Below are 24,026 nucleotides of genomic sequence, written 5' to 3' on the forward strand. Positions count from 1 at the left end.
TGCAAACGTACTTCGTTGGAGTTTCAAGTTCGTCATATTTTACATTCTGTAGTTTATGCCAATTGCGCTCTTGGAATATAACCAGTTGAAAATCATTCTCCAACGACAGCAGATCGCGAAAAAGTCGTGACACCTTTCAAGATTTACTTGCGAGATCGACCCATTATATTGGTAGGATATATTTTTGGGATTAACATTAGTGAAGCGATTGTTCGCACTCCACGTGTGTGGTCAAACCAGCGCGACCGTGATATGGGCGATTACAGCTGTTAATATCCGTGTCAGTTTCCGAAATATCCGACGCAGTCATTGCGAATATACCTGCCGGCTCGTCGGGCGCGTGTATAAACGCCGTGCTGATCGAAAATAGAAATAGCGCTATATTTAACCGGCCTACACTCGGTATCTAGCTAAAAAGCTTAAGACTTTTCGTCTACACGCGTTGAGAGCACACAGACTTCCTCTTTCGACTTTACGGCGCGTAAATGGCTTGGCGAAACAATGGAAAAGGAGACCGAGAAATACCTTTCATTGCCGGTGTCGTTAGAAACATACATCCAAGAGATGCAGCGAAGACGATTCGAGAATCTTAACATTGCTATTCGATATATTAAAATATATTCGACTTAATAATAATAGAATAATAATTATACAGAAGAAAACTATTTTCCTAAATTCGTAACGTTTAAAAGAATACATATACGTACGAATATGATGGAAACGGTAATTATGACCAAGAAGAGCGTGACACATTTGATGCGTCTGGCCGAAGTTAAATAGACATCGAAATTGAATAGATATAGACTGCTGTTTCCAGTTGCCAAGATTTTTGGTATCAACGAACTCTACAGCCGAAATCTGTCGAAATGTTTCTCGATATACTTTCAAAAAGTCAAGCGTTCATTAGAGAGAATATTACTTATTATTACAACTGGCAGATATTTTCGAAATTTACGATACATTGTATCTAAATTACGTACGATTAAAATAAATCTGATTATTTTATTGGATTGGCGCTGGAACTTCTGTTCGTTATATATCGCTCCCCGTTATTCGTACTTTCGCGTGTCCGCATTCTCTCTGACATTTTGATAATTGTACGTAGATACTTTCTTTCTGCATTAGTGTGCAAGAGTTCATAGGTACGTATGTACGACGGTACTCACCTATTTCGAGAAACTTTTGGCCATATGCCATGTCGAATAGCCGACGCTATTATGCGACCCCGAGTTCATTTAGTCTCTTAAAGTTTATTCGTGGACTTTTGTTTTCCTAAAATGATTACTGTCAATCAAACGTCAAATTGTGTCTCGTTCTAAATTACTTGTATTCAATGGAATGATATTCCGCTATTTTATCCAATACAGGATGTGACTGAAACATTATTGACAAATACATCCAAAATAAGAGAGAGTCAAATAATAATTAATTATATTTCCAATTTTTTAAATCAAATCAATTAATATTATTGATTATTTCAGCTTATAAAATCTGCGCATATAATTACGTAACGCAATACGTATATTATCATTTTTTTAAATATAAATGTCACGTCTCTATAAAAAGAACGATTTTGATGGAGCATCTAAAAATTTAGCTAGAGATCTGAAAATAATTTTGTTGGACCATTAAAATAATTATGTTGGACGCTCAAACTGATTGCTAGAATGTTAAAACTTCTTGCAGCATTGCTCATCATACTTGACATTCCGACGTAATTATTTTCATAGTCCAATACATTATTTTCATATCTATATATCCAAATTTTTAAATACTTTAGCAAAATCGTTCTATCCGTGCAGGTAGATAAAATTAGCAATAAACATAAGATATTGTTCCAATCGAAAATGCGTAATTAACACGAATTTGCACGAATAGAAACTGACAATGATAGAAAGAGATATAAATACTATTCTATTGTTAATTGGCGTTCAGATAATTAAAGATCGTTGAATCATTACCTTTCTTATAGCGATGCTAGCCTATAAACGAGGCGACGCGGCGAGCAGTTGAGGTGATCCGAAATGTCGCAACAGCATCCGTCGAAGCCACCCGGAGGAGGTCATATGCCTCCGGGTAGCTGGTCGGGACGATCTAATGCGCCAAGGGCGCCAAGTCCATTCAGGCCCGCTTCGCCGTATACACCTTCGTCATCGCCGTATCCACAAGGACGAATTCGTGGGCCTCCGACTCCGGTCTATCCAGCTCATCCAATGTCACCACTTGTCTATCCCGGAATAATGATGCATCCGATGAGCCCGGTGCCGATCGGAATGCCAATCTCACCCGGGATGTCACCCGTCTTCGGCTGTCCGACTTCTGGTTACATCCAGTGCCCAAGGCCACGGTGGCCTTCGCCGATTCCTACGGGTAGTCAAGCGCCAAGGCCATTCATACCGACGCAGGTATGTGTTCTTGTAGCACGAAGGATGACAGATCGATAGTAATGTGTCGTCGATGTATGCCCACATTGCGTGTTACAGTACTCGTAGGGTCATTTAGACTCGAGTGTCTATAATCCAAAATGTACACAAATAAATTATCATGTTAATGCAAAGGATGTATCCAGATATAATAGATTAAAAATACACATTTTGGAGCTATTCTTAATAATTAAAATAATTACATATATAGCTTTAAAGAATTTTCTTTGTTCTCCTTTAAAAAAAAAAATAAAACTTTTTTTAAAATAAAATTTAACAAAAAAAAACAACTGATAAAGTTTTTGTCGAAGTTTTTAATAAAGATCTCAGCAAGAAACACAAGAATCGCTAAAATATTTTTTTTCCCAACTTGCAGAGCACTTCTTTCAGAAGCGATTCGGCATCACCAATACCATGTGCCCCACCAGAATATCTCATAGCACCCTATAGATCAGGAGGGTACGAGTATATTGGTGTACCCTTAGACCATACGCAGACGGACGAGGAAAGTAGCGGTCCCAGCACAGCCGAGATCATCGCCAGTCAAAGTCAAGATTACGTGGACGAAAAACTTGCCGAGTACCAAGCTACCATTCAACAATTGCAGGGTGAGTTTTATGAAGCCGACGGAATCGATTCGTTTTGCGATGGAATCGTATTGGTCACGTCACAGAGCGCCTAATGGACTATCATTAAAACCTCACTCACATTCTCCTATAAAACCCTTAATTATAGACTATCTCACAATCCAAATCACGAAGCGTTGTTGTTGCACACGCAATTTTCGACTAGATCGTATCTATTTAAACATATCGCAAGAAAATCGTAAAATTCTCGTCGATTTTCATTATTAAGGAAACATAAAAACTTAAAAACTTGTTTCTTCTTTAATTTTCTTGCATTTCGTTGATGAAGTTAACCTTGATATTTCCCGAAAATTTATATATTAAATTTTACGCGAATAAAATCTGTGGTTCCTCAGTATTTTGAAAATAATAAAGTCAATCATGGTCAAAAATAAGATTAAAATTATTTTAAATTTTCTATATTTCTTTATTAAATAAAAATATATCTTTAAGAAACCCCCCACACGTGAGTCATTTCTAGAAATAAAAATATACACCTATGTACTGTCTCGTGTAAAAGATCTGGAAATAAGATTTCCTTGTTTGCAGATCTGAATTGATCGTAATAAATGTAGAAGGAGGACACATCGTTACTTACGGTATGTGCAGGATTGTAATTCGTCCGCGCTTCTTGCGCAACAAATCGCGACGTCACGTCGTGCGTCTCGCATACTCGTCGAATTGAACTGTGGTGCAAGGGAAAATAGGATAGAATCCGCGAAGACGTGAACGAGTTATAAATAGACATGACGAACACCTGCCGCGCCATTCGCAATCGTTACGTTCGCTTTTCCTGTCAGCGACACTTCGCTGTCGGCCCCGGCTGGACGAATCACCTCCATAGATTGATAACACAATGTTAAAGTCCTCGATACATACAAAATGTTCCAGAAATCATGCTCCGATCGATTCAAATACATCAAATTTTTTTCTAGAAAACATTTAATAAAAAAGTTCTTTTTTATATAGAAAGAAATTTAGTTATTCTTCACATAAAGTTAAATGATGTTTCATATATTTAAAGTGCTATTTAAATTCCTTACTATCAAGTTTCAAAATGTTTTGACGGAATGATGTCAATTGGAATTTGGGTATTAATAGATCGTAACACGTTCATTAAAATTTGTAGTGCGTGCTTGCGCATGCTTCACGCGTGCTTAATAAATCTTGCGGCTTATGTGAACGAATTCACGTCTCGCGGGGAGATAAATGCGTATGAAATTGACATCTCGCCGGCCAATTAAATTCAGCGCCAGGTAATTCGATTTACACGTTGATGATCGCACGCCGGATATCGCGTGCTCGATTAAGATGCGGGATGCTCTATAATTGCGGGGACCGCTTTGTCGTTAGATTGCAACGTGTCAGAACGATACTTGCGAATGGAGCTGATGAGTGATTCGTGACATTAATGAACGTGTTAGGGAAATTATGCTATTACTACATCAATTATTAGCAAAAAGATTGTTTGCTAGAAGCAGCATGACTATGGACGATTACACGATAATTCTTTTAATCCACGAAATAATCAATCAAATAATGATCGCTCATATACGCACTTAGTTGCTCTAATGTGATGCGCGCGTAATGGAATTTGATTATTCCCATATTTACATTATACATTAATTTTATATTAATGAGGTGTACTTGCAATGCATTAATACGCACGGAAAAAAACTTTTGCGAAGGCATTAAACAATTTAATTAGATACATAAAAATGTGAAAATAATTTTATTGAACCATCAAAATAATTACGTAGAAATCTCAAGTATGATGGACAATACTGTAAAAAGTTTTGACATTCTATTAATCAGTTTGAGCGTCCTATATAATTATTTTGATGATCCAACAAAATAATTTCCAGATTTGTATTTAGCTAAATTTTTAAGTCATTTCAGTGTAAAATCATCCCAGTTCTGTATGATTTGATTTTTTTTAATCAATTTCTCCTAAGATATATGGATTGTTTGGTGCAGAATTTCAAGTATATTTTTATCTTTTAAAACCTTTAATCTTGTTTTTTACGCCGCAACGTCAAATGGACTTAGACTACTCTACTTTCGTCTTCTCTGATGCTGATATTTATCTTACTATATTTTAACTCCAACTTAGTAAGGATTAACATACAAGCTTTTGTAGGAAAAACAACTAAAGCCCTTAATCAACTTCTGTCACCTGTTGTGTTTCCTCTGCTAGTAATTCTTTCAAAACCTTGTTCCCTCTAGAATTTAAAATTTTTAAAGAGATAATCTTGTGAAACATTATTATTTTTAAAAACTCTTTTATATATCTCGCTTTTACATATTTATTTATGTTAAAAGGCATCTATACATTGTGTCAAATCCACATAACAATGCTTCGTAACCGCATAATCATTGATTAATTTGAGTCGTCCGAAGTTTCCCCTCGTGAGAGAGGCAGCACCTGAAGCGACCGCATTGACGGTCGACGAGCTAGTCGACCTGCCGACTTGCATCGTAGATAGTCGGGCGTTCTAAAAGAGTTAAGAAAGAGGCAGGATAGAGGGATTAATTAAACGAGAAAAGGACTCCGGTACCGCGCGAGTTTTTCTTCGGAGGGGGTCCGCGATCGAGTTTGTCTTTGGTACCGGTATCGCTTGTTGTCCCGTGTCGCGCCGCGTCGCGTGATCGTCGTCGGGAAAGTGGGAATGGCGGCGGTACGAGGTGGAGGAGACCGAAGGAGGAGGTCTCGACAAGCCGGTAGTATCGAACCGGCGCCCGTCGCGCACGGCCATACCGTATACATTCCGTATTCGTACATTCCATGCGCGCGCAAACTATACGTAGGTGCGCACTCCGCTGTTATGGGTGCTGACGGAAAGTCAGCTCGAGGTATACTCGCAAGCAGGGTTAAAGTTTGCCGATTCGATTGATAAGACGACTTGACGCGTCTGTAACTACTCATACGCTCTTGATAGTCATTAAAACGGAACAGGTGACGCGAATGCGGCATGTGCAACCTATAGTGTAAGGGGTGTGGTGTCGGGAGAACAGGTGTTGAAGAGTTCTCGGGCCTAAAATTAGAACGAAGGGGAGGAAAGAAAGAGAAGAACCGGACTGACCTGCGGACTTAATGAACTTGACATGCCGGTTGATGATTCTCGGGAAAAAACAATGAGATAAAAGAGCACGAATATGTCACGGACAACACCACCCAAAGGTAGTCCAACACCACCGAGGGTAGATAGCCCCGGTGGTGGCGGCGCCGATGGTAGTGGCAGTCCAAGAACGCCACGTGGTAGCCGGCTGAGAGACCGGGTGAGTTTTTTCGAACAGGTCTGGTCGACTGGACGTAGTCCTAGCACCGAGAATCTTGTGGGAGACCCGGACGCGCGCAGCGCGTCTATCCGTTCTCCAGCACCCCGGCGACCGTCTTCCAGGGCAAGTGATTCTTCGTTCGAGGAGAGCTTCGAGCGATTAGTAGAGGAAGGCGAGCTGAACGGCGCTAAAGTCGTGAAGTTTGAAAAAATCACTGTGAGGAAGACCGTACGTGCGATCAGTTCGGGTACCAACGACGATACCGCGGTTGTTCAGCAGCGTGCCTTGACAGAATCGAGCAGGACTCCTAGCGAGGAGCACATCCTCGAGGATTCGGCCTATCAGAGCCACAGTCACGGCGTGCAGAGTCACGGCAGCAAGTCCAGTTCGGTCACTTCTTTCACGAGGTTCCCTTCGGAGGAGAGCCTATCGCAGAGAAGAAGCAGCAGCCCTCGGGTCCAGCAATTGGGCCCGGATGAACGGCCGCCCTCGGAGTGGTACGCCGAATATCGCAACCAGAGCTTCCAGAATGTTGCTGCGAGAATCGAGTACGTGCGCAGCAAAAGCGAGTACGACGCACACATCGCCGAGATCAAAGGTACAGGTGTCAGTTGACCTGCAGACAATGAAGAACGTCTGGTCTGCTGTCGATTCTCCTGTTATCTATCTTGTCATCTCGATACTTCCGTTCACACACCGAGACTCGCTTGCAACACTCTCATCAAGTAGAGGAAATTCTCGTACACTCAAGTACCAGTATTTCCAATAAAAAAGAATCTCTCCGGACAGTTGTTGATAGATTCAATTATCGATTATCCGCAATATATTCCATATTCAAAGAAAGATCTCAATGTACGATTATTTAGCGCGTTACGAATTTATTTAATCTCAATCAGCGATTTCACGCATTGCGATACATGAATTTTAACTGTCGAGGGCATTCTGCAGAGTGCATTCTGCAAATCTTGCAGTTCTTAAAACATCTGCATAATCAAACTCATTTAATTTTTGGAAACTGTCAAGACCTAAAAATTTTTTAATTTACAAACGCTGAGCAGTTATCGAAGTTTAACCGTATGATAATCTTTGTATTGCTGATACTAAAATAATCGTAGAACAAAGATATCTTTTCCTGGCAAGTAAACTGCAACAAACTGTTTACAGAAGTAATTTTTTTTACATCTGTTGAACTACAATGGATTAAAAAATCTCCATAATACAATAGATTAATAATTTATGGGACCATTGCGTAACTTTGCCATTCATATGCTTTAACGACGAGCTGCATATAAAACGTCTCGTAACGCGGTATAATACTGAATGATGACGGTAGGAACTTCAGTTCAAGGCTATCTTTCTCTATCTTAGTTCACATCTTTTATCCGTTCTCTTGTCCTCATAGAGGTCTTTTATGGAAAATACGAAGAGAAATTCTGCGACCGTAAAATGTCATATAATAAAATCGAGTGTACTCTTGATATACCGATAAAAAAATATAAATAAAAAGTCAAGATCAAATAGTTACTCTTAAAGGTGAAAATGCGATTTAAAGTGTTTTTACACATTAGTCACTTTTTGCATGGTTGCGGTAAAATGCTGTCGTCACGATCCCATCGGATGATGGATTAATCGAATGCGCCAAATTTCGAGGAGCAGGCTTGTTAGTGAGAGAATATATGCGTGTGTTCGAAATATATTCACGCGTGTATGCAGCGAAAGGTTGATTGTCCGTCGCGTTAATGACAGTAAAACGAGAACTTTTGCGGCCGGGTTCGTTCCATAGCACTCTCGCATGCTGCGATTTCTATACAGTTTGCCTGACAGGCCACGTGCGCGTTCTACAACATGCGAGCTTACCTCATCGCTTATACGAAACACCAATTGTCAAGCAATTAAGAAACAATTTCGCGAGCAAATATAGAATTCCGGGATGTAATGAAGAGCGATATAATCGTATTAACAAAAGTCTCGATCTTAAATAATAAAAGTTAATTATAATAGATTCTGAGCTGTCTCTTAAAATTCCGTTTTGATCTGAAATTCTGAAAATTTCATTGTATCAACATTTTTACAAAATGTTTATTAAAGGAGAATCTAACTTCACATTTGTTTCCGTACAAAAATTTATTTTTATTCTAAAGAATTTAATTACAATGAAAAAAACAGTTATTAATTTGATTAAATTAGTTTAGTTCATCTTTATTTCTTTCATTGGATAATGTATGTATTTAGAGAGAGAGAGAGAGAGAGAGAGAGAGAGAGAGAGAGAGAGATCACACAAATATTATATATTAAATATATACCTTCTTCAATGAAAGAAATAAGGATCAACTAAACTAATTTAATCAAATTTTTTGACTTTTTTCTCAATGTAAACATAGCAATGCCGCTGAGATACGCAATACTTACCATTTATATCTTTACATAACATATGCTATGTTATAACTTATGTTTTTATCAGGATTGTATTTATCAGATTATTTATTAATATCATCTATATGATATCACATATCGATCAATGAATATTTGACACGCTAAGCTTCAAATTAAATGCCAAACGGCACCTTTCCATAAAGACTCATAGATATATTTGTACGTCTGATAAATCGCCCGAGTTATCGTATGAATGTCAAGGCCATGCTCAGTTATCTCTCATCTCAGGGCTGGCTTTTCGATTGGTGTACGGAGTCGTTAAAACAGTTTTACTGGTCAGACGCAAAGTAGGTCAACGGTTGACGATCAGACTTATCTAGATCGGATTGTTGTCGAAGAAGAGGTTTCTTTATCATAACAATGTACATATCTAGATTTTAACGCAATAATAAGGATACACCTTACATAATCGTCTAAGTACTTTAAAAGATTGTTTGCCGAAAAATTTTTTTGAAATTTTGAATATATGAAATATACATATATGTATACTGTGTCTAAATTTTTAATACGATATCTCAGCAATGACCAATAAATAAACATCCTGACGTGTAGATTTTACATAGGACACAATAGATTTATACTTTAATATAACTTCACTTGTATTTCCTAGCAACGGATTCGGTCGTTAATTTTTTTTAATAGCGATGTTTATAGTGATCATTAATTTGGTAAGACAGAACTTTAATAGAACGTTTAACTATAATAATTTTGCAAATTCAGCCAAAAGATAGTTATTATTGCAATGTTTGAATATATGAAGAAAAAGTTAAATGATTTAAATTTAAATTTTTATAATTTTATTTATATTTTTATTTTATCTATTATACTTGAAATTAAACGATATTGTTTTGGCTCGTAGTCCTTCTAAATTACTTTATATTATTTAAAAATAACATAGTTGACTAATATAGTTTTGTAATATTAAAAAATATATATTTGAAAGATATAGATTAGATCATATTACAAATATTTGACTTTATAGTATTTATAATAATATTTTCATCATATATAGATATTCTCTTATAGGAAAAAGTAATGAGATTGTAATATTACAGCCACAATTAATATGTTTAAACTAAAAATTGTAAAATTGATACAAAAATATTATTACGCACCAAGGCCTGTTTTAATTGAATTTAGTCTTCTTTGCTTATTCGTGTTGAACATTTCTCTGTCGATTTTTCACTTAATTATTTATATTATAATTAATATACCACACATTCTATAATGATTATTTATTGGAATTTTTCTAGTGATAATTATCAAGCAATGTTTTCTCGAAATAAAATACAGTTGGTTATATCGACCTTCGTAAATGACATGATTTATACACAAGTGACAATTCGTGTATATATATATATATATAATATATATATAATATTTATAGATTTTCATTTTTCATTACCTAACAATTTTTTGCTCGTTTTCTGTCAATAGTTATAATTGATTTACTGAACATAAAAGCGATTTTTTAATTTCCGTTTTGCATTTGCAAGCTCGATATGATATCTCTTCAAGTTGATTTTACCACAAAACGCGTTTACTTTTTATTGCTGAATCATGAACGCATACAGAGATGCATCATTCTAATCTATGAAAATATTTCCGCTTGTATCTATAGCATGTTGAACAATACAAGTACAGTAAATGTTATAACATAATATGTGTTTTATCATAGTACTGTGATTATATATCATGATTGCCGTAATTATTCTTAAACTTATCCGTATGTAATTTGAAAAGTAAACTCAAATTGAAGTTATATTAAAGTTCTTTCTTCTTTCGTTTTTTTTTCTTTAAACACTTATATGTATATATGCGTCAAACCTCTACTTATTTAAATTTAATGAGCTATCAACAATTGCACAATGAATCATCTGATGAATTTGATTATATATGATATATACATACTATATTATACATTACATATGAATTCGGAATTCGATTATACAAAAAGTTGTTGTAAAGTAACATATACTATAAAGTTGTAGACAAAATACATTTCATCATCTCTCGCTCTTTCATAATTTATCCCATCTCATCCGAGGAGACATCATCTGACCTCATCCTCGAGAACTTGTCCCACTTTATTGATTCCCTTTCCTCCTCTCCCCTGAAAACCGGACATCTCGGATGCTGCCGTCTCTTGCATAGCTATCGTAATGTTGGTCAGCGACCACAAATACGATCGTAAAATTATTCCATCAAATACATATATCTACTTATGTAATGAAAAGAGTTAGAAATTCTCCATTCTCAATTTTTAATTTTTTTAGAAAGTAAACAAAAAATATATCAATGAATGTATTACAAGATGTCCAAAGAAGATTACATTACAACAAGATTCAAAATTGTTTTAATCAAAAAGTAACAAAAATGTTGTTAAATACTACAATATGTGATAAACGTTTATTTCTTTCGTTTTGTTCTAACTCTGTAATTTATTCGTACAACAGTAACAATTAGAAAAGTCTACGAATTCCGCAATATAGTAAGTTTGAGATGAATCTATTTAGTAATGTGTTAATGACTATCCGTAATACGGTTCGCAAAACAGCACGCGACTGTCTCTGGTTGCTTTAAACGACCAACATCTATTTACGTTTTCTTCCTCGTGCGACCGGTTGAACCATCACGACAAGCAATGGTTAGCGTGGCGAACGTTGAAAGCGATCTGACCTCTGTGGGTTGATCGTTCTGGTTCAAAGTTTCCCTATCGATCTGTGCTATGTCGTTAATCTTTTTTCTGTCGGCTGCATAAAAATAAATCGATCGTAGCCGAGAACCGATTGTATCTAGCATAAACTTGCGAACAATAATTGAAGAAGTGAAAGTCAATTTTGCGATGTCTATAATATATTGCTTAAATAAGATGCTGGTTTATCACGTATTATGTCAGTTTTATAATTATTTTTTTAATCATATGTAGAATTATATATAAAATCATTTAATCGTAGAATATTTCAAATATTAATTTTATTTTTCATAATAGATTTTATAATAAAATTTGAAATGTTTTTTTTTAAATTAAAACTGTAAATCCGAATTTATCAATGCATCAATATCTAAATCAAATAATGTAATTAATTTATCGAATTAATTATTCAATTAATTTGTGTCTGTATTATTTCAGATTCAAATTATTTGCCATATAAAAATAAAAAATAATAGCAAATTATAATACTAAATATTAAAATCAAGTTTCTTAAAATTAATTTAAAAAGTACTATTTGCAATCTATTTAATTTCTCGATTTGTAAGTAAAAAAACTTCAAAGCTTATTCAAGTTTGCTAAGAAGTTTATCGTAAAATTGAGACATATTTTTAAGACAATCTGTGCTCGTTCTGGTTCTTAACCCGTAAACTTTCGTCTGCGGCAAATACACAATGGGTGAGATTTCCTGTTGCTACATTGATTTTTATGGCCGTATAGCTACCTTCCGTGACACCGTATAATGAGACCCATTGGTCGCTTTAGCTTTTGCCTATCTCTTTTTTCGGAACAGTTTCTCACAGGCAAACACATGAACGAACGCATGAGTGCTCTGCCATCCGGAATTGTCACGAAAAGAAGAAATCACGACATTTGATATATGGTCGATTGAAATTAAACTTATATGTATATGTATAGTCGATATCTTGTATTCCTCTACTTACAATAAAGATGCACTCTTTTTCTATATATAATATAAAATAATATTCCAAGAATTGATAGATAGAATAATACAAACTAAACATTTTTAAAGAGATAAATTACATACAATAACATATAGTTTTATTTTTATTACTTTTTAAAGTGATTAAAATGATTAAAGAAATATCATTATAAAACTGATACAAATACTATTATAAAACTGAGCAAACTTTATGAGTAAAAGTTATGCAACTGGTTCAGTTTGATAATGGTATGTATATATTTTTGTACACATGATTATTATATTCTCAAAAATCAAACGCGATTCTTTTCGAAATAAATTTTAAGACTTATGTATATAGCAACCAAGTTTAAAAAAACACACAAAAAAAATGTTTATATACTAGATAACATTGAACTAAAATAAAAAACACGTAGGTAGAAAAAGCGGATAAAGATAGAAACAAGGAAAAATTATGGATGATATTGATGCCTGAATGAATGTTATCTGGTATCGATATCTCGTAATTAATATCTTTCGATTCCGGTAACTGAATCTGTTATATTACTTGAACAATATTTAATATCAATACAAATAAAAATACATGCGCGTATCTGTTGGTTTAAACGATTACGCAGGTAGCGGATTCTCACTTTCATAACACTTGGTGACATAATCACGGATTACCTTGTCCCCAGAATCCTGAATGTTACTCTAGGAAACGAGAGTGGAATGTGTGTGCGCGTTACAGAATAATATTTCCACTCGTTTTAAACGGTATTTATTTTGGATGTCGTTGGCGGACATAAGCGTCCGACAAACATCATGCAAAATTCACTTTACGCGATGCATTTTCAGATATTTTCGAAAGCGAGAATACGTCCAGTGAACTTTTTCATGCGCATCACATCTCGATCGACTAAATTTAAAATTAGAAATGATACAAACGCGAGCTTCTTACAAACGGTTGAAATTACACACTATATTAAATGATGTCGTATTGTTATTGTAAAAAACTCGAATGAATCATACGAATAAAGATTGATTCTTAACTTACAATTAGTCTAATCGTCCTGTTGTAATTATATTTGTAAGCTAGTATTATGATTATAATATAAAGTGTTATACATATTTTAGATACAGGGTATATACATGATTATCTTTATTTAAAAAATTTCAAATATTAGAATTATTGAACAAATAATTGCAATATTTGAGAGAGTAACTTTTGAACATTTTTTAAATATCGGCTATTACTATAAAATTATTTAAAAAAGAAAAAATAATACTGATATTTATTATTTTGTTTATTTCTCTAGATTTCTTGGGTATAATTCTTTAATATAATTTTATATATATATATATATATATATATATATACTCGTATAAAATATTATTCAAGTGTTTTTAGAAAATATTAATTTGCTATAAAAAAATTAGATACTGAAAACTGCTTGAAGGAAGACTATTTATCATTACAATTATCTTATTCGTAATAAAACTTTTTATATCACCTTTCAAAGAACTAATACTTTGATCTAATAAAATCGGTGCTTTAAATGATCTCACGTTTGACATTCATGCTAATGCAGGCATGAAATACCTACTCTCGAAAATTGTGTAATTAAATGCACCGCACGCACTACATCTCACGTGTGTTTTGCCGAACGATTTACCGTAACCATGACACTCGCGATGAATGGTAATGAGAACGCGTGGGAATATCCTGCCTTTTCAATGTTACCGGACTGCACCGTAACGCAATGTGGTCTGCAACTTTCGCCTACGTCTCGTGATTACACGTGGATCAAACATCTATCGCGGATAAAATGACGATAAAAACCGATGATACAAAAGTTCAATAGGTCAGTACTCTTCATTAAGCTGCTAAAGTACGTCAGTAAATTCATGATTTTGTTCATTCCACAAAAAACATTCTAATACATTCTTGTACATTCGCATTTAGCGATTATATCGCCTTTAGCGTTTTCTTATCTGTATATGTACGTGCGAGTTTAAGAATATATTCTCGTTAATCTTATCGAAAAGAGAATTCACAACGTAATATAAAGAGCAAAAATTCATTTAATATCTTCTCGTGTAGAATTCAACTGCAAATTTATTGAACTTGCACGCCTATATTTTCGAAAACAATTTTTACGTCTACAGAAAAATTAACGAACTTGTATCAAGAAATCCGATTTATGCAGCGTCTTCCGAATGTAAGATCAAACGAAAGAACAAACCTCTGATTCATAAATCAGAAGGACTACGTGGAATAAAGTAACGTGTTTTCGTTAATTATGGACAATAACTTTTTGTAGCTTACGGACTGTACATTAATATATGCAAAACGATTGCATTACGACACGAAGATATAATGACACGATGAGGCCATGTGGAAAATTCGATGAAAAGAAACATTGTTTCAAGGCAACGATGTTAGTGTCTGTTGGTGACATCAAAGCCGTTTTATTTCGGGAACCGCAAATTTTTATTTCCAGGAACCATATATCATTTCGTAAGCGCATGTGTGCGTCGGCGAGTAAAAAGATCTCAAGTTAATATGCACATATTAAATATTATGACGCCAGAATATCCTCAGTGAAAGATAAACATCATCCGGATATTTTTTTCATAGGCGGATAAATAAATTACTAAAATAGATAGAGATATGTAAGAGAAATATGAGACATTTTTTTAATTGTTTCAAAGAGACATATAGTAAAGCTGACAGGTAGCATGTAAAAAGAATTTTTGTAGAAGAGTTTATAAACGTCTCTAGTCTTTATGCAATAGAGAGTGCATTCGCTCTGTTTGTCGACTTGTATACGATTAGTTTTTCTTTCTGCAGTCTGATCGCGTTAAGGACGTGCATATCGCACAAATAATTTACGTGACAGTTTAATGTTTCGCTTCGCGATCATGTGCCTGCGGATTTATACTAGTTGCATATTCATTATCGCGCGTGTGCCTTGTAGTGTGACGTATACCGGCACCATAGCCGGTAAGATACAGAGTAAAGTGACGGCAGCTTTAAAAATAAAACGGCGCTAATGTACTTCACATAATCCTTATAATTGATCTCGACGATTCGCAAATGCCCATGAGCAATCGTGAACACTATTTCGATATGTTCTTCTTCAGCTCAACATTCATCAAATATACATATCTGAATGAATAATTTATACCCGTTCTCTCAGAGACGCATGGCGCAATATTTCAAGGATCAGCTCTGTAATTTTACGAAAATGTATTCTCTTCCAATTAACCTATTTTTACGGCGCAAAATTAATATTTGATTCACGTTTCATCTTCCAGACGAACAAGAACGCGTGCAGAAGAAGACCTTCATAAATTGGATCAATTCTCATCTGTCGAAGGTAAGCATGTGTCGAGAAGAAATATACTTTTGTCACCTTCGAAAAATGCAATGAAACCGATTCACATATATGGCAAATCGCGTTCTGATATCGTGCTCCGTTTCGCTACCAGGTACTTGATAACGATAAGGATAACACAACAGTTTTCGATAGGCTGACTCTAATTCTTTTCTCATTCAAAGTTATGTAATGCTCTCGATCCTTACGTGACGCATAATAAAACGTGACGCGAACTACCTCTCGTATCATGCTATCGAAACTTGAACGGTTGATCTACCCCGTACCTGGCTCTTGAGTTTCGATGCTCCCCTACTTCCGCATCCTTCAGAACTTGCCTTACTGCGGAAACCAACCCAACTCGTAACATGTAGGCATCAAAGGCAACAAAGTTATTGAAGGCGAGCGCCTCATTCGTCCCTCGCACCAAATAGTTATTTGAGTAAAAAAAAAAATTATATATCCTCAAATGAAGAACAAGTAACTTTGACCTACGTAACACATCAATTCAAAAATTAAAGTGATTGAAAAATGTAAATAAAAGTTTACTTTATTGTCATAAGAGCAATCTACATTTGGAGCAAGCTGCAATCAGTATTGAATTTATTTGAAAATTATTTCAGCTACAAACATTAAATAATTAAAATATTAAATATATTTTATATAAATATAAAAATATTAAATTGTATTTTATAAACTACGTATAATATATAATATTAAATTTCAAATACGCGGAAAATTTTATATATATCATCACTAGATATATTTAATTCAATAATTAATACTTTTTTAAACATTTATATTATATTTCTGCTACTCATACATTTGAAGAATACATGATTCATCGTGATTATACATTTTGTAAATTTTTTTTTTCTATAGAGAATTCCTCCGCTTCGTATCGATGATTTAATCGAGGATCTCAAAGATGGCACGCGTCTTCTCGCATTACTCGAAGTTCTTTCAGGAGAGAAATTGGTAATGAAATAATTGCGTTGACATTTGTGGAAAAAAACGTTAAAACCAGTTGTCTAAAATATGCGTGATTTCAGCCTGTAGAGAGAGGCCGTAATCTAAAAAGACCGCATTTCTTGAGTAACGCTAATACGGCGTTACAATTTTTACAAGGCAAGAAAGTGAGTATTTCCATTAATTTAAAAAATTGACAAGTTTAAGAAATCGATAGCTAATTTCTGATTTAATATTTTCACAGATCAAATTAGTGAATATAAATTCGTCCGATTTGGTCGACGGACGACCGCCAGTAGTATTGGGCCTAATATGGACTATCATCTTGTATTTCCAGGTATTATATAATTCGAATATTTTAGTAATACTTAATGACAATTTTTAATATACTAGTTGCATATTCATTATCGCGCGTGTGCCTTGTAGTGTGACGTATACCGGCACCATAGCCGGTAAGATACAGAGTAAAGTGACGGCAGCTTTAAAAATAAAACGGCGCTAATGTACTTCACATAATCCTTATAATTGATCTCGACGATTCGCAAATGCCCATGAGCAATCGTGAACACTATTTCGATATGTTCTTCTTCAGCTCAACATTCATCAAATATACATATCTGAATGAATAATTTATACCCGTTCTCTCAGAGACGCATGGCGCAATATTTCAAGGATCAGCTCTGTAATTTTACGAAAATGTATTCTCTTCCAATTAACCTATTTTTACGGCGCAAAATTAATATTTGATTCACGTTTCATCTTCCAGACGAACAAGAACGCGTGCAGAAGAAGACCTTCATAAATTGGATCAATTCTCATCTGTCGAAGGTAAGCATGTGTCGAGAAGAAATATACTTTTGTCACCTTCGAAAAATGCAATGAAACCGATTCACATATATGGCAAATCGCGTTCTGATATCGTGCTCCGTTTCGCTACCAGGTACTTGATAACGATAAGGATAACACAACAGTTTTCGATAGGCTGACTCTAATTCTTTTCTCATTCAAAGTTATGTAATGCTCTCGATCCTTACGTGACGCATAATAAAACGTGACGCGAACTACCTCTCGTATCATGCTATCGAAACTTGAACGGTTGATCTACCCCGTACCTGGCTCTTGAGTTTCGATGCTCCCCTACTTCCGCATCCTTCAGAACTTGCCTTACTGCGGAAACCAACCCAACTCGTAACATGTAGGCATCAAAGGCAACAAAGTTATTGAAGGCGAGCGCCTCATTCGTCCCTCGCACCAAATAGTTATTTGAGTAAAAAAAAAAATTATATATCCTCAAATGAAGAACAAGTAACTTTGACCTACGTAACACATCAATTCAAAAATTAAAGTGATTGAAAAATGTAAATAAAAGTTTACTTTATTGTCATAAGAGCAATCTACATTTGGAGCAAGCTGCAATCAGTATTGAATTTATTTGAAAATTATTTCAGCTACAAACATTAAATAATTAAAATATTAAATATATTTTATATAAATATAAAAATATTAAATTGTATTTTATAAACTACGTATAATATATAATATTAAATTTCAAATACGCGGAAAATTTTATATATATCATCACTAGATATATTTAATTCAATAATTAATACTTTTTTAAACATTTATATTATATTTCTGCTACTCATACATTTGAAGAATACATGATTCATCGTGATTATACATTTTGTAAATTTTTTTTTTCTATAGAGAATTCCTCCGCTTCGTATCGATGATTTAATCGAGGATCTCAAAGATGGCACGCGTCTTCTCGCATTACTCGAAGTTCTTTCAGGAGAGAAATTGGTAATGAAATAATTGCGTTGACATTTGTGGAAAAAAACGTTAAAACCAGTTGTCTAAAATATGCGTGATTTCAGCCTGTAGAGAGAGGCCGTAATCTAAAAAGACCGCATTTCTTGAGTAACGCTAATACGGCGTTACAATTTTTACAAGGCAAGAAAGTGAGTATTTCCATTAATTTAAAAAATTGACAAGTTTAAGAAATCGATAGCTAATTTCTGATTTAATATTTTCACAGATCAAATTAGTGAATATAAATTCGTCCGATTTGGTCGACGGACGACCGCCAGTAGTATTGGGCCTAATATGGACTATCATCTTGTATTTCCAGGTATTATATAATTCGAATATTTTAGTAATACTTAATGACAATTTTTATGTAAAAAAGCACCAGTATACTTAGTATGCGGTAGCTGCTTAAATATAGCGCTCGTATCACGTATCAAAGTACTTCAACAAATAGCAGCAGCACTACATTCTTATACGCCGCAAAGAAGATTAATTCATAATTTTTAATTTTCTTGTTCAAGTTTTAATAATTCCAGTAATTGATTTTACCAATTACAGTTTGCAAAATTAAACAAAATTCTAAGATATATTAAAAATTACATAATTTTGTTAACAAATAAGTTTTAAATTTTGTTAATTATGATAAGAATTGAATAATGCTTTTTCTACAAATTAAACAGTCATGACTGTTTGAATAAATTAATCCTCGTTGCGAATAAAGTAAATTATGTCATTCTGCTAACCATATGTATTCCAATGAACAAGCTACGATCGAAGGATCGCAAGCAGGTGAGTACTAAAAAAAGCAAGATTGTGAATGCGATGAGTGATCTTGATCATTCTAAAAGAGTAAGACAGATTGCACTGGCATGATGTTGCGCATTCTATTAGTATCACACGCTAGATTATCTTTAAGCTCGACAAGGAGAGCAAACATCATACCAGTCGTCGGAATTTTTTTTTAGATCGAGGAGAATACTAGAGCCCTTGAGTATCTTGGACAAACATGGGGCAGTCAGAGCAGCCTCGAAAGCCTTGGCACCCAGAGCTCGGCGGCAAGCGAAAGGAAACGCATCAGCAGCGAAAAATGGAAACAAAGTGCACGGAAAACCTTGCTTCAATGGGTCACCAATGCTTTGCCCAAGTCAGTACTCTGTCAAATTACTATTTGTGTAATAGCTACAACTACATAAATTTTTTTCTAATATTACGTTTGGGATGGATTTTTCAGAGACGTTGGTATTCGAGTTCGAGATTTTGGAGAAAGTTGGAGAGATGGAAATGCTTTCTTAGCCATTATCGATGCCATAAAGGCCAATTTAGTAAACATAGCAGCTATGAGAGAAGCATCGAACAAAGCTCGGTTAGAAACAGCCTTCCAAGTTGCCGAGATTGAACTAGGTATCGCCCGATTGTTGGACCCTGAGGACGTGGACGTACCGCAACCTGACGAAAAATCGATCATGACATACGTTGCCCAATTTTTGCATAAATATCCAGAACCAGGAAACACAGCTCTTGATTCTTTCGCTGCTATACAAGAAGAATACGATGGTCTTCTTAAATGGTTAAATGAGAGAGTCAGGCATCTCGAACAACTTGATAGAACAAACGCCTATCCACAAAGTTACCCGGTATTTTATAATAAGATTTCAAATCTCAACAGACATCTTTATATCATAAATCTTAATTTTAATATTTTAATGAAATCATTTATGTGATTCACTTTAATAATTAAAATTAATGTTCAGAAAATCGTAATATCTTGATATTTAAAAAGAGACAAGAAAATAAAAATATATTATTCTTTATTTATATTTTGTTTAGGAATATATGCTGTTTAGAGCAGAGACTGATGAGAAATCAATTATATATAAAAAGATGCAAAGTTTGGTCGATACACCTAGTATGATAAGCATCACACGAGATTCTTGGAGACACATACAAATGTTGTGGCAACAAATGGAACTCTTTGTAGGTTTCTCTAATTTATTTTAACTTTATGTAGTTTCTCTAGTTGAACGAACAGAATCTTACATTTTAGGAATTTTTTTTCAAGAAATATCATTTTCTCTAGATGCTGCATTGGCTTTGGCTATTAGATTCAATGTTACCGGGAGAATTAGGAGAAGTCGGTAGATGGTTGGCAAGAGCCGAAGCTCTCTTATATTCAGACAATAATATACCACAAGAAATGTCAGAAAGCACGGCGAACATAATTTCAAATAAATTGGAAGAGCATAAAAAATTTTTCCTCGATTTACCGACAATGATGGAAAAATTCCAACACGCCAAGAACTCGCCGTTGGCGCGACAAATCCGACCTGAACAATTAGATAACATGTCTGCGCGTTTCGATAGCTTACCCGATCGTGCTTTTAAGAGAAGGGTGAAATTAAAGTTCTTAGAACACAAATGTTGTTTGATCGCGTTCCTATATCTCGTCGAGACCAAATTGAAAGGCTGGAACGTCAAATATGGGACGGAGGAGAAAGTGCATCAAATGTTGGAGCAGTATCGTAACTTTGTCTCCCGAAATAGAATATTTCAGGAATTTCAAAAAGCTTACTTGGACATGCAGCAAGTCGCAGAGGAATACAAGCGTGACATCGATATTGGTAAATAAAAATATCTTAGTTAATTATTGATGATATTTATTTAAATGTAATTGTTAGTAATGAATTTATATTAAACAATATACAAAGGGTTACAATTAAATGATTACATCAAATAAAGTAATTTAATATTGCCAACCCACCATTTGTTGCGAAATTTTCGTTGCAATTATATCATTCGATACAGCAAAGTTTCAGCTTTAAGAATCTGTTTTTTTAATTGCAATATAATGATTTAACGAAGTTATGAGCAGACAAAATCAGAATGCTTCTTTACTTAACTCGCGAATAATTCAGGAACAAAAAATCGTAAGAACATTTAAAAAAAAAAACAAATTTTTAGGGAAATCATGATAGTCGAAAAGATTTCATTATAGTCGAAAATTTTCGCAAATTATATTCGGGTACATGAAAGACCCAAAGTAAAAAGAAAATTTTTAATCTTTTTCAGTTCGTAGTTTTTTATATCTAAAAATTACCAAGCTTACAGAAAAACTCAAAATATATGTATAATAATCTTTCGAAAGTAGAGATTTCAAGCTTTAAAGTCTTTTTTATTTTAAATTTAAATTTCGTTAATTTTTAACGAATTAAGAGAGATATTGTAAAATAAAGATTCTTCTACATATACGTAAAAGGAAAAACTTTTTTCCCATCCCAATAGTAACTCTAGTTAATTCAAATATAATAAATTAATTTTATAAGTGCGTGAATAACTTCATCCTCATCGAAACAATTAATAAATTTATTTTTAGATCGAGAAGAGAGCTTCAACATCGATCGTTTTATGCGTGAGACGGCCGAAAAATGGAAAAATGTGTCGATGGATTTGCGTTGCGTCCAGAGCATGCTCGAAGAAGTTGTCGCATATTGGCGTCGTTGGACCATTGTTTCAGATGAATTCGAAGCATGGTTACTTCGTGCTGAACCTGTCCTAAATCTCCCAGAGGAGAAAAGAATGGAGTTCTTTCAAGACATCAGCGTATGGAAGGACAAGCATCAACAATTGTCGGACACTGTAAGCTTCCTAATTGCCACATCCGATGAATCGGTAGCATTTCGTTTGAAGGAGCGTTATACAAATCTGACAGCGAGATGGGAACAGCTCTTCCAAGAAGCCAAACAGTACATGCACGCGGGTGATCTCATTCGAACGAGAAAGGATTACAAGGCGGGAGTAGAGACTTTGCAGAACTGGTTAAGAGACGCCGAAGTTGCCTTATCGACCACTGGATTAAGCTCCACTGAACGGATCAAAGCTTACGGAGAAAAATTGCAGACTCTTCACAATGAAGTCGAGGACATTGAAAATCTCTTTAAAAATATCAGTAAAAAATTCCAGACTCTTATCCAGGATTTGTCCCGTGATGAAGTCGATAAGATGATGAACACTCTAAAGAAAGAGAAAGAAACTCTTGTTAAGGTACGCGCATTGATACCAATGCAATTGCACTTGTATCATCAATTATTAGTACAACAAGAATCTCTAGAAGCAGGGCAGAAAGATATATCTGCGTGGCTAGATGAAGCTGAAAGTTTTTTGGCTAACATCAATCTCGCGGGTGGAAGAGACGCTATCCTGGCTCAACTAGATCGCCATAAAGTCTTCTTCTCGAGAACATTGTATTATAAATCTATGCTGGAATCTAAGAATAAAGTATTCGCTAACATCGTCAAGGCTGTGGATAGTCATACCGACGTAGAGACTGCCGAAGGTGGAACTACTTTAAGAGAACTCAACGATCGATTTATTAAAGTCTCTCAAGTGGCGCAAGTCTGGGAACAACGTTTGCAAGAGTCTGTGCGCCGTTGGACAAAATTTAAAGAATGCGAACGGCAAATCTCTGAATGGCTTTCAGTTGCGGAAACAATGATCAATGAAAAACACATCGATAATCGTCAATCCGTCGAATACCATAAAAACTTCTTCGGCAAAGTCAATGAAAAGTGGATACAGGATCTCGTGAAGGCCGGCCAAGATCTTCGAAATGTATTACCAGTTGATCAACAACTCCCTGTCGCAAAAACCGTAGAGAATCTTCAGACTCGCTGGAGAGAAATACTCACCTTTGCGCCGCTTCATCTAATGAAGCTCGAGTTCCGCCTAGATGAGGCTAGTTTCCTTCAATATCTCAAAGAAATCGAGATGGAAATTAGTTCTGAGCAGCAAGCACTTATTAATAACGACGATGTGGACGGTATTCAACAGCGAAATAAAGATTTTTTCGTAAACCGTGGTACTGTTCTCGAAGTCGAGCGTTGTCTACAGACCTTGAAAAAGATCAGTGATGCCTACAACAAACTTAAACCAAAAGAAACTAGCTTGGTTGATGCCACACAAAACGCCGAACGTTTATGGGAAGAAACCGCACAAAAAGTGGAGAACTTAAGGGAACAATTGCGAGAAATTCCACAACAATGGGCAACTTATAGAAAGAAGTGAGCATTTATTTAACTGCAGTGTTATAAATCAGCATTAATATCTTCCTTTAAATAATGTGCAATTAATTCTAGATTCGATGAGATGGTGCATTGGATGGATCATGTTGATAGTATATTGAGGACCATTTTACATGAAGTCAATACTTTAGAAGAATTCGAAAAAGAGAAGACTATATTTCAGGTTAGTATCGGCCAGTTTCACATATAATTCCTCTATCATGTCATGAAATATTTAAATACTTTGCTTCGCCTTTTCTGCATTCCCTGCGGATAGCTCCAGACCTTGACGGTAAATATACGCGCACCTCTATGTTTACTTTTTTATAGGATTTGCTCTTCACTCAAGAGTCCAATGATGAATTCTCTTGAAATAAAATTTTTAATGAATACCGATTTAATTTTCATCTATAATTTA

At 34.9% G+C, this 24,026-nt stretch overlaps 1 protein-coding gene across 2 annotated transcripts in view; it reads left to right on the forward strand.

Moving 5' to 3' along the window:
* The first annotated feature begins 2,024 nt into the window (after positions 1-2,024).
* Positions 2,025-24,026, forward strand: part of Msp300 (Muscle-specific protein 300 kDa) — a 57,716-nt gene continuing 35,714 nt past the window's right edge. Inside the window, exons 1-12 of one of the 2 annotated variants that reach the window (XM_018540327.1) lie at positions 2,025-2,405; positions 2,800-3,031; positions 15,718-15,779; positions 16,659-16,754; positions 16,829-16,912; positions 16,990-17,082; positions 19,520-19,698; positions 19,786-20,188; positions 20,382-20,528; positions 20,632-21,172; positions 21,925-23,608; positions 23,684-23,792. In XM_018540327.1, the coding sequence (XP_018395829.1) occupies positions 2,025-2,405; positions 2,800-3,031; positions 15,718-15,779; positions 16,659-16,754; positions 16,829-16,912; positions 16,990-17,082; positions 19,520-19,698; positions 19,786-20,188; positions 20,382-20,528; positions 20,632-21,172; positions 21,925-23,608; positions 23,684-23,792 (4,011 nt within the window). Of the gene's footprint in view, positions 2,406-2,799; positions 3,032-6,205; positions 6,927-15,717; positions 15,780-16,658; positions 16,755-16,828; positions 16,913-16,989; positions 17,083-19,519; positions 19,699-19,785; positions 20,189-20,381; positions 20,529-20,631; positions 21,173-21,924; positions 23,609-23,683; positions 23,793-24,026 lie in introns of those variants that run through there. The other variant, XM_018540326.1, reaches the window with a different exon arrangement.

This window comes from Cyphomyrmex costatus, unplaced genomic scaffold, assembly GCF_001594065.2.
Source record: "Cyphomyrmex costatus isolate MS0001 unplaced genomic scaffold, Ccosl1.0 scaffold241, whole genome shotgun sequence".
NCBI lineage: Eukaryota > Metazoa > Arthropoda > Insecta > Hymenoptera > Formicidae > Cyphomyrmex > Cyphomyrmex costatus.